Here is a 12,642-nt window from a genome sequence, read left to right as displayed (position 1 = left end):
TTTGTAAGAAAAAGACACTAGAGCAGGTAGGTGATGAAAAAAATAATGAACACAGATAGTATACTCTTCTTCAGTACCTGAGGGAATAGGTGGGGGTTGGGGAGGAAGTAAGGTGTTAGTCTTGCTCTGGAAAGTGCTAGGTAAAAGAGGAGGAGGAGGAGGAGGCGTGGCATTATCTCTCATACCATACAGCTTGGACTCTTTGGAAAGGGTTCTGGGCAAAGAAGATCCTCTGGAAGCATTTGGCGACTCAGTCTTTAGGGTCTTGGAGTTGTAATGTAGCTGCATTGAAAAAAAATAAGTTTCAAAAGTCAAATAAGGCAGAAACGAGGGCCTAGTTAAAAACTTGGGGCCTAATTTATGATACAATTTTCCTTATAGTAAAATCTTCATTGTACTATAATCTTTGAAAAATTAAAATTTCATTAATCAAAATGTTCATGCTTTAAGACATTCAAGCAAAAAGAGATAAAAAGAGAACTGTGTGCTCTTTAAGCCAAAATATTCAGGCACAATGAGGTAAAAAGCTGACTAAGTGGGGGGAACCTTGGGCCTTAGCTCTGCCATCAGTTAGATATGTGACCTTGGGCCAGTCACCTCCGTTGTTTTGGCCTACTCTCTTCATCTGTGGAATGAGAAGCTTGCATGAGATGGCTGCTAAGGCCTTTCTAGCTCACGTAGTTTCCAGTCTCTGGGTGAGCCTTACCCACTGGACAGCCGCCAGCCTGACCCACAAGGCTCCTTACTTTAGAAGGCTGGGTTAAAGCAATAATCTGTAGGATCTGTCACCTGACACTTTTATCCCAGTGCCTTCTTGGGTAACACCAAGGGTGAAGCCTGGGGTCCAGGGTGGTGGCCATGTCTGAACCTTGAGGCAGTTAAGAGCCTCCAGAATGGCCCTCCTGCGCAGCCCAGGTCATGGCTACTCTAAAAGCACTGAGCAGAATTTACAGAGAGTGGGACTGGACATCAAGCCAGATGCTAGCCATTCCACAGTAAGGCACCGAGCTATGACCTACAGCTTCCTTTCTCACACATTGGGTCGCTTTTGGTCAACAATTTATTTTCTTCCCTCATTTTCTGTGGATGTAAATATTCTATAGGTAAATACTTACTGGGTTAAGGCAAGCACTACATTATGCTGAGTAAGTACAAAATAATTATTACATTCATTTATTAGAACAGGACAACAAGCTATTTTTTTAAAAAGTTCCTTCTGAAACTCCAAATTCCATTTATTTCCAATAATCAGAGAGGCAGCGGAAAGCAGCGAACAGAGGCTCTGGAAGACAAGGGTTTAAATCTCCTCTGTGACACCTACCTACTACTCTGAGGAGTCATGCTCAGGGCCCTGGGTACTCGCCAAGACCAAGGGACAGAGAAATCCTGATCCACATGGGGAGAGGGAGTCTCCTCTCTGGGAGATGTGGTCTCAACAACGAAATGAAAACCAGAGATGTCTTTTGAGGCCACTCACTCAGCATCTTGGCTGAAAACTTAGACATCTGTGAGTCTAACCAGCATCTGATCTGAAAAGAAATCTCTTCAACCCTGAAAAGTGCTCACCCCTTCAAATTCCCCCAAATGACTACCACTCCTCTTTTAAATCTTCCTTCTTCAGGCTAAAGGTATCCAGCCATCCACTCATCTTGCTGAGGGCTGGCTGGTTTCTACGGCCCTCTCTACTAGCCTGTCTACTCTCCTCTGCACAGGGGACAGTTTATTAGTGACACTCTAAACTGAGGGGCCTGAAATAGCAGCAGCTTTTCCTCTCCATGTAAGCCGAGGAGACGTGATTTTATACTCTGTTTTCTCCTGCTGAACGAGCAAACTTTTTTTACTTGCAGGACTATTTTTCTCTCTTGTACAGTCTTAATAAAACCCAGAAAAAGAGGATTTGGTTCCTCATTTTACTCATACAACTACTGGCATTTGAGTTTGATATTAAAGTTCACAATAACAACACAAACCAGAAGAATAGGATCTGTGGATATGTCATCCCACTCTAAGCCACTCCCTGCACTCAGCTCATCGTCACCTCTGCATACTCAGCACTAGGTAGAGCACCTGCCCCCAGCAGAAACTCAGGAAATATTTATGCAAACCATCTTTGTGTGTGTGAGAACGCATGTGAAAGAGAAGGCAGCCACGTCGCGAGGAGAAGCCATTGTCCCTTCTCCTGGAATGTTCTCTTACTGCAACTCACTTAGCCAGAGAAGCAGCACCAGGAAATCTGTTAAATTTCTCAAGTTATCAACTACTTCCTGCCAAACGTCACTTTTATGGAAAAAGTGAGCAGCAGAAACTGCAGAAATAACAAATTAGGAGACTTCTTGGAGGACGGAGGAGATGACTTAATCATCAATGCCACTTTTAGCATCAACCTATGGACACATGTTGTGGAAGGGAAGAAGACAAACAGTGTTATCATCTCATTCCTCAGCACAAGGACAATGTTTTTCACCTTTACATCAACTCCAGGGATATAAAAGACTGTTGTCTCCAGGTCACTGGGTTTGGTTTGCAGAGATGATGGCACTTTTTTGCCAGTCATTAAATGGGTAGTAGAAGCATAGTTTGTTTGAAATTTCTTCTTTTTTGAGGGGGATTCTTGATCTAAGCTTCTGGAACTCCGGTCATAACTTCTGCAGACAGAAATATATTGTTTATCATTGACAGAAAATTCTGAGTTTATCTTACGTTAAGCAATCAGTTAATTAACATTTTTTTGATGGTTAAATAGGAAAAATTCAGGGTAAAACTAAACGCTAAAGTGAAAGTGAATCAACTGTATTTTTTTTCAACTGTTAGGATGTTTGAAAAAGAAAATTTCATCAGTGTCTTTGGCTTGGTTTGCGGGAGTTTAATGGGAATCAGGCCCAAGGCAGAGGCTTAAATAACTGTGAGATAGCTATGGAGATTAAAGGCTATCTACCCTGGCCATTTGGCTATCAGGCCCTCTGAGACTATGACCCAGCCCAGCCCCTGTGCCCTGACACTTGAAAGAGAATGGTGGCCCTTCTGTGGTTCACAGGGCCAAAGTTACTAGACTGCCTACAGCTAGCAAACCCCAACCTCTCACTCTTTCCATTGCCGTGACTCCTCCTTGCTGTCAGCAACCCCTGTTCTCTGAGCCTGGGGTGTTCCGAATCTCCATTCGATCATTAACACATGTCCCTTCACCTCACAGCCTCCCCCTGCTGTTCCTCTTGGGATACTCCATTTCCTGACTCTGGGCATTTCGTCTGGCTGTCCCTCAGGCCTGGAATGCTCTCCCTCCTCGCTTCCTTTATGCCCCAGCTAAAATCCTGTTTTTTCCAGGACGACTTCCTGAGCCCCCTAAATTCTAGCACCTCCACTCTGTCGAGGTCTCCAATTTATCATGCCTCTTCTCTGCTTGCACAACTGTCTCCCCGTCATCAGACTGTGAGCCCCTTGAGTGGGCACGGCCTCTGGTCTTTCTTCATATCCGCAGCACTGAGCGTTGAGCCTGAAACGGTGTAAGTGCTGAGCTCTTTCTCGACTGACTGACTGATTCTCTTTCCATCTCCTGGCACTCGGGGAGGCCTGACTTTCCTTAGAAGACACTGCTTCGTTGGTCATGCTTTCCAGTACTGGATATACCTTTTCTCATGCCCCCTCCCCCTAGTCCTGCAAAAGCTGGCACACTCACTGTTTCCCACTGTGACTTCCACACTCTCCCCCTACCACCATCACTTAGTAATCTCTTTTTTGAGGCTGACCACATCAAGTTATGTCCTCCAATCCGGGACCTGATGACGCAGTCTCTGAGCTCCTGAGGCACTGTCCCTCCTTTCATAAGGAGTTCAGCGCTCGGCTCAAAGTCTTCCTCCCCGTCCCAACGCCTGTTCTCATGCTCTCATGCTCTCAGGCTTCAATGCACACACTGACATTCGCTCAGACACCCCAGCCTCTCAGTTCTTCCATCTACTGAGCTCCCATGACTTATTCCCTCCCTTCACATCTTAGCCACACAGCAGGATGGACGGTTGCACTCCTGACCTGTTGACAATCCACTAGCGTTCCACTTTCATTATTAACAAGTGTGAAATTCCTTAGCCGACCATAATTTTCTATCACTCCATCTCTCTCGGAGGCTTAGCTCATCAAGACTGCCTGTTACTCCAGCACATGGTTCTGTCACAGTCCCAAACTCCTGACCTAACTGCACTCTCCTCCCTTCACAGTCTGTACCTGGAGTAGTGACCCATTTAATGTCACACTGTTTAATATTTTCCACTCCTCAATACTTTGTCCCCACACCATCAAACCTCAATTTGGATTACTTTCTTCAGCCCTCTTGTCTGCTCCTACTCACATGCTGCTAAAAGAAGTTAGACAACAACTGACCAGACCACTGCACTTTTATGTGATTTAATGATATTCTATCATTTCCTCTCAGGTGGGCCCTCTCTGACTCTTCCATCATTAATTCTTTCAATCTACAGGGTCATTCCCTTTTGCTTACAAACACGCCAACGTTTCTACCATCTTTAAGAACTCCTGCTTCACCATGAGGTGAAGCTGTCCTTGTCTAGATCTTTCCTATCATTCACATCACGTTTCCAGAAAAAGTTCCGTCTCCACTGACTGCCAACTTCTTCTCTCACTCATTTCTTGGACCTTTGGGATCTGGCCTCTGACTCCATCACTCAATGGACGTTGCTCTTTCAACAATTTCCTAGCTGCCCAATCTGATCATCTTTTCTTAGTCCTTCTTGAAAAAGATTCAAGACCACAACTGAACTACCAAATTCCAAGACACTCAGGATAGCCTTCCCATAGGCAATGTCATCCGGTCCATTCTAACAAGTAAAGATAAATCACAGTGACTGCATTCATTCACATTTTTTCAGAAGTATGGACATTATTAAAATCACCAATGAGAAGACTATTCGTGACACCCATTTAAATTGCTATCTGAATTCAAGTTGCCATAAAATGTCACACACCACTGTTTAGAAGTTTGAATGATAAGAACCATTTATATTTAATTTGTGTTTAAAACACTAAAGTTAAATTTGGGCAGCCCCCCCCCCCCCTTAATTCAAGCGTGAAGACAGTGAAGGATGCCGGCCTCTCACCTCCTCAAGCTCATGTCATCGTGTTCCTGCAGAAGTGTTGTTGGATGCAGGACACACTTTCCACTATCAATCTCAACTCGAATATCAAGTTCAAAGTCAATATTTCTCTCTGTGGCTGTGCCACTCAGATTCCTGTTGACAGGCGCTGTTGGCCAACGTTCAGTAAATAGCTGATGCACAGCAGCAAAGCCTGTTGCTTTTTTGCGGGATGTATGCCTACAAAACAACATTCACTCATTAAATTTACTCATAAAGTTACTCATCAAATCAAATATTATAAAATATTTCTAAAAACCTATGACAGTTAACATAGTGCTAATATTTTTCTACTCATATATTTTACAAATTCATATAAACTAAAATTCATTGAACCATAATGAGCAGTAAGTAGGACCATTCTAAGACACTAAGATTCCTATACATGGAAAGTAATAGCTAAAATAGCACATTTCAGCATGCATCATGAAATACCAGGCCATAAAAATAAATGTGTGGATCCAAATAATTAACTTCCCAAATATAATTTTTGTTTGTTTGTTTGTTTTTGTTTTTGCTAGGCAATGGGGTTAAATGACTTGCCCAGGGTCACACAGCTAGTAAGTGTTATGTGTCTGAGGCTGGATTTGAACTCAGGTCCTCCTGAATCCAGGGCTGGTGCTCTATCCACTGCGCCACCTAGCCGCCCCTTCCCAAATATAATTTAGGAGGAGGCATGACTAGACAGCAGTTCTTGTGAAAAGAAGCTGGGACTTCAGAAGATTAGAACGTCAGTGAGTCAACTGTAGGATCTGAAAGCCAAGACGTTGGCATCAAGCAGGGAGGCTCTGGATAGGAGAGCCCTGCTCTTTTCTGCCCTGGGCACCCCACATCTAGGTAGCCACTGTGCTTAGCGCCGGTGCCACATTCCCAGAAAGGCCCATGACACCTGTCCGCCGTTTTCTCTTTCTTTAGGCCCATACTTGCTTTTCTGCTCACCTCACCACTGGGTTTAACGATCTCCCAGACAGAGGACTTAGAGTCACCATTATCCAGGCCCAGGCTGCCTTGAGCTTCAGACCAATCACCTATTGGACACTTCAAATGGGATGTCCTCAATAAAAAGATCCCTTTAATCAAAGAATTTGTTCTGTGAAGTCTGGATTCAGTCAAAGGACCGCACTTAAGGACCAAAGGGCCGCATGTGGCCTCCGGCCCACAGGTTCCGCACCCCTGGTTAGGTCCTTGCTGCCTTGCACTGATATTATTGCCATAGCCTCAACTGGTTTCCTGCCTCAAGTCTCTCCCCATTCTTGTCCACACTGCTGCCAAAGTGGCTTTCTTTAAGGGTAGATCTGACACATAAACTCCAGTGGCTCCCCTCTTGCCTCTACGAAAAATAAAAACTCCTCTCTTTAGCATTTAAAGCCCTTCCCATCCTGGTCCCCTCAAGGTCCATCACCTATGCCCCCCCATCGCATATTCTGAGATCCAGCCAAACTGACCCTCCCTCTGTTCTGTCCTGATGCCGCCCCGTCTCTGCCTGTGGCTTGGCAGAGGCTTGGAACGCACCCCCTCATAGGATCCCTCTTGTCCCAAGCATCCTCTTCCACACGAGGCCTTTCCTCCCAAAACATCCCCCCCGTTCAGATGTGAGCTCCTTTGGGCTAGGGACCGTTCTGCTCGTTCTCCTGGCATACGGAGTGCTGAGCACCGTGGCTGGACAGTGTGGGCCTAATGCAGCTTGTTGATTACACCTGACTTATGGCTTTTCTGGCCTAGATGGCCTCTGAGGGCACTTCCAACAGGTTCTGCGATTGATGGGTTTGGAGCCCTCTCTGAAGGGAGAATGAGAAATTGTAAGATAGGTCCAAGTGTAGGGAGTGACGAAAAGAAAATCAGCCTTTCTCAAGGCTGAGGTACAAATTAAAATGATATTAATGTTCTAGATATTTACAACAGAGGGAAAGGAAGCTTCGTCTATACTACTTAGGGCTAACTTGTGCTACTGGAAATAATCCTACTTCCTGTTTTCCTTCTAACCGGACAGTGTGAAAGCGGCCAGGCAAACTGAAAATTCTCAAGACCTATTATTTACGTACAAAAATATAAAATGCCTAAAAAAAAACACAAAGCAAATGCAAAATCCAATCCAATCTCAGAAAAGACAAATGAACTCGCTGTAAAGGACTTACCAAAGAACAAAGAAATACTGATCCAGATGGATTGTTGTAGCAGAACTTTAAAGAACAACTAATACCTATATACAGATTATAAATTACCTATAGTTTATTAATACTTATACTCAATCATTCTCAAAAACTGAGTCTTTTATTAGACTCATTTTATAAGGCAAACACATTCTTAATTTCTAAACAAAGGAAGGATAAAGCAGAGAAAGAGAACTATAGGCCAATATCATTACTGAATAGATTGCAAAATTTAAAATAAAATTCTGGCAAAGAGATAATAGCAATTTATTAAAAAAAAACAAAATAATGATTTGGCATGATGAAGTTGGATTTGTGCTAAGGATGCAAAAAAGTTTAAACATTAAGAAAAACATTAATCATACTAGGAAAAAAAATCTAAAACTACATTTATAGCAAAACATGCAGAGAAAGACTGTGATAAAGGATGACATTTGTTTACACTAAAAACTTACAAAGTATGGGCAAAGAAGGATCTTTTTTTAAATACAGTAAAAAGTATCTAGAACCAAAGGCCGGCATTATACACAATGGGGAAATACTTGATGCTTTCCCACTAAAAACAGGAGAGTAAAGAAAGGATGCCCCCTTTACGTACTTACTTGTCATAGTTATAGTGACAGCAATAAGACAAAGAAAATAAAGGAACAAAGACAGGCAAAGAAGAGACAAAACCATCTCCATGTGCTGACTATATAATGGTTTACTCAGAAAATCCTAAGGAATCAGAAGACAAACTGATGTAATTAGTAGCTTCAGCAAAGTCACAGGCAGTCAACAAAATAAATCCACAAAAAGCTATTAATTCTGCAACTCCAGACTTTCACACTTTCACATATGGTTTTAGGGCTCTGTCATAAATGTTAGAAATATTTTTTTAAAAATAAAAATAAACAAGTAACTACTTACGAGGGTTTCCTGTAAAAATAGAGCCTTTCCCTGTCATGGTCATCCTCCTTTTCATCTTTTTCTGAATCTTCACTGGAAGAAGACAAACTGTCGTCCCGTCTCCCCTCTTCACTTTGGAAAGGAATGCCTTGTGAGAAGACAACCGGAGTTCTCGGCGAACTGAACACGGAGCACGATCCTTCACTGGTTGATGAGTACTGTGACGGTCCATCAATGGTTACTGACAAAAGGTCCAATTCTGTTTCCTCAGGAAACTGGTGGCACAAAGACATTATTAAAATTCATACATTTCTCAATGACAAATCTCTGCAAGTTAAAGTTCCTCAATTTGATTAGAAAAAACCAGCAGACTTATGAATGCATGAAATGAGTGTGTTTACATGCATGCACATACATGCACATATCTATGCATGTGCGTGTCTCAACTTAACAGGTATTATCTTTAATAGTTATTAAAGCTTAACACTGCATTAAAACTTTTGAGACACTGTACATGTTTTAAAAGAGGGAGGAAAATGCAATGTTACACGATCACTGCATTCTGAAGTAAACAGACTGAAAATTCGCCTTATGTCAATAAATGACAAATGGAAAATGCTAATTTTTAAGCTAAAGCAAAATGAGACATGCAGAAGCAACAGTGTAAGTATATAATCACTTGTAGATCAGAAATGCAGAAGGGTGAGCTGGTGAAAGAAGAGCATGCAGTGTCACTGTGGAATTTTTGGTAATCTCATGGCAGTAATTTTAACTGTTGTTTTGTAAACATAAAATCAACATTTGAAAAAGATAAAGTAGTCAAGTGGTTGTGTAACTTACCATTTATAAAACGTAAAAATGTTCACTTCCATCAGAAATATGAAGTGCTCCATGACACTTAAAGTTATTACTGATTAAATGATGGACTGGCTACACTGTGATTTCAAACCATTCTCAGATGCAGGTGGACCTCACTTTAGAAGACGTGTGCTCTTGAACGGAAGTCTAACTTTGTGTTTTTGTATACCAAATCATGTTTTATACTCATTTGGAAGCTCATGATTTAAAAGAACTCTGCGAAAGCTTTTGTTATACAAATCGTTGTTAAATTAACTATTTTCAAGTTTAGATATATGTACGTTATGTTCTTCAAATGGGGTATATTTCTACTTAAAAGCAAAATCTTGAGCCATCACTTCTATTCAGACCCACCAAACTCTTGCAGCTCATCTGAGTTTTTTATTTAAGTTTTTGAGTTTTATTTATTATTTTTTTTATTTATGGTTCAAATAAATTTAAGGTTTTTTTTAAAATGTGAGGCTTTTATATACATAAGCACATACATTGATATAGAGAGATGAATATACACACAAACATATGTGTATATATGCATATATGTGTGTGTGTGTGTGTATATATATATATATGTTTTATGTGCATACACATATATATGTATGTATATATAACCATCAAATCTTAAAACTACACTAAGATCTTTGGGAAACCCTACATATGTAATATATAATCTCATATGTATATATTATATATTACATAAAATACACATGATGTCTATATAAATAAATCTATTTTATATATATATAAAAACGATACAAGCATAACATTCGAATTTGACAAGATAATATCTAAAGGCCTCTTCTGGCTCTAAATTGATATAATTTTTAAACAGTTTGCTTTATTTCTCCTGTTGACAACCATAGGGTTTTACAGTCATTTTGCTTTTCTGTGACCTGACTTTACCCTCTAACAGCTGCATGATCTCACTTCATTTATCAGACAAAAGGGAAGAGTCACATTTCAAGCTCACTTCATTAACCACTACTCATTTCCTTCTTACCTCTTTTGAGAGTTCATATTAAAAACTCTTCTTGGATAAGTCTCTATCCTGCTATTACTCTTTCATATTTGTTATTATTCTCCTATGGATGACTAATGGATGGAGTTGACAGAAACGGTCAGAGGACAAGTAGCTATCTGGCTATTACTCTTTTATGTTTAAATGTTCTGTGGACTACTGAGTGGGTAAGATAACTGCCCTTTATAATGAAAAAAGACTTATCAGACTCTAAGATCATCTTCCGGGAGATTTATTCAGCATATTGGATGAGGGTAATGACACACTGTTCTGATCCCACCTTGTTTTAAATTCTTCTTCTAGATCTCTCTATATGTTGAAAGTCTGTCTATTTTAAAGATTATATTTGATACTGTGACATGTATTATTAGGACAAAAGGTAGCACGGTAGTGGATAACCCCAGGTTTACAGCCAGGAAGAACTGGGTTCAAATTTGGACCTCTGATATTTACAAGGGGCAGCTAGGTGGCACCACGAATAAAGCGTTGAACCTGGAGTTAGGAAGATTTGAGTCCAATTCCAGCCTCAGACACTTACTACCTGTCTGACCCTGGATAAGTCATGTAACCTTTGCTTACCTCAGTTTCCTCATCTGTAAAATGAGCATAACACCACCACCTACTTCCCAGAGCTACTGCGAAGATCAGGTGAAGTAACAGTTGTAAAACTCTTATTAGCACAGTGCCTGGCACACAGTAAATGTTACATAAACATTTGTTTACTATTATAGCTATTATCACATCTAGCTCTTGTAGCTACGTGGCACACTGGGCAAGTCATTTAACCTGTGTGTGGTTCAGGGAACTCCTAAGGACTTCTCTACTCAGTTACAGATGGATTTTTTTCTGCCTTGGGTTGAAGGAGTTAGTGATGATGATGGTGATGATGATGATGATAATTGGATCTAGTAAGGGATTCACCAAACTGGTAGAGTTTGCTTCCATTTTTTGGTTCAATATTTGTATTTGCTCAAGTCCTTGACTTGTAAATCATAAAAATTAAAAGGAGGGATGTCTAATGTTAAAAATATTAAATTAATATTAAAAAAATTTAAAAAGCTGTTAATTAACTTCCTACGTGTGTGTACTATATGAATTATACATGGTGTCATGTACACATGAAATTATTAGAGGAATTTAAAAATTCTTTGTAAAGTTTTTTTAAAATCTGAGTTTAGTCTGAAATAAGAGGAAGATAATTTGAAAACAGATTTTGCGGAAAGTTAATTAGGTTTATAGCATAATTCGTGTTCTTTTACCAGTACCTTAAAATACACTTCCCCTGGACATCGGGATTGTTGTGCATTCCCCCAAACTGTATTATTCAACTTAATTAAAATGACAAAGAAAAAAATTAACAAAACTCATAAAATGAAAACAGCAGTTACTTCACAAAACGCACGGTGATCAGAAAGAAACAAACGTCTTCGCCTCAGTTCTCACATGCAGTGTGATGGTCACTTGGACAATATTCACATTGACCCCAAATTCACTTTACCTCTACATCTGATCTATATGCTTGAAGTCACATACCTACTAACCTCTGACAACACAGATAATTACAGATGCAATCATGCAAAAAGCTGTCATAGCTTGAAGTGGATATTTACCTAAAAGGAAAGGTAATCAACTGAAAAAATTTTTTTGCTAACTGGTAGTTATCACAGATTGGTTTTCAAAGTGTTCCTAATGACCATTTGTGGTCTGTTAGCCAATATCTCATAGTATTAGTTTATAATATGATAAACTTTGTGTTTCTGTCAAGAAACTGTGGTTTCATAGGAACCAAATCCTACTTTGCCATAAACAAATTTCATTTTCTCAATAATTTCAGTGCACTGTTTTTTGGTGTTTATAACAAATGGAAGCAGGTTAGTTATATGGACTGCAGAATATTTGTCCAAGTCGATCTCTGTGAATTTAAAAAAGTCTGAGAACCTCTGGCCTGTACTCTGTTGTGTGCCTTTTAAAATGGCATATACTTGTTTTTAAATTGTCACTGAAGTTACCAAAAGCTGTCAAACTGTTCCCAGCTCTAACAGATAACGTGTAGGATTTCTCTTACTGGGTCCTGGATATTGAAAGTTACTCTGGGTCCAGGAGATGCTGCATCTACACGGATTTCTGGGAGGTCCTCATTTTCTCCCAATCGAGAACTGTAAGCCAAATATAAAAGAGACAAACATTAAATACTAGAATTTTCTGCTTGAAATTTAGAAAGGAGACAGGCAACTACATTACCATTCTAGGCCTCAAAGTTGGCATCATTCACTGATTTCATTTTGGTATTATCACTTCAATAAGAATCAACAGACACTTGGAGAAAGTTTGGTCTAGAAAGGACCTTTATATTCACCTAGTCCAACCACTTCCTTTTATAGATGGGACACAAGGACCCAGAAGTATTGCCTTCCTCGAGGTCATAATAGTAATCAGAGATGGAGCAAGAATTAGAAACTAAATCATAAAAGCCCTAGAGCTCTTTACATCATGCTAAACCTTGTGATTTTATAGAGCCAGACCACAAACCATCCACACTTGCTTCACTTAAAAAAAGGTGATGCTAATCATGCCATGTCGCTCCAGGAAC

The 12,642-nt window shown here is 40.2% G+C and overlaps 1 protein-coding gene across 1 annotated transcript in view; it reads right to left on the bottom strand.

The window, feature by feature from the left end:
- The window catches only part of BLTP1 (bridge-like lipid transfer protein family member 1), a 210,527-nt gene that overhangs the window by 32,875 nt on the left and 165,010 nt on the right, over positions 1–12,642 (bottom strand). Inside the window, 6 exon segments of the mRNA XM_078148243.1 lie at positions 78–282; positions 2,465–2,645; positions 5,106–5,321; positions 8,201–8,454; positions 11,318–11,380; positions 12,118–12,208. Of these exon segments, the coding sequence (XP_078004369.1) occupies positions 78–282; positions 2,465–2,645; positions 5,106–5,321; positions 8,201–8,454; positions 11,318–11,380; positions 12,118–12,208 (1,010 nt within the window).

Source organism: Phascolarctos cinereus, unplaced genomic scaffold (assembly GCF_003287225.1).
Source record: "Phascolarctos cinereus isolate Bilbo 61053 unplaced genomic scaffold, phaCin_HiC Scaffold_9;HRSCAF=440, whole genome shotgun sequence".
Lineage (NCBI taxonomy): Eukaryota > Metazoa > Chordata > Mammalia > Diprotodontia > Phascolarctidae > Phascolarctos > Phascolarctos cinereus.
The sequence above is the reverse complement of the archived record's forward strand: the minus strand, read 5'-3'. Positions and strand labels throughout refer to the sequence as shown.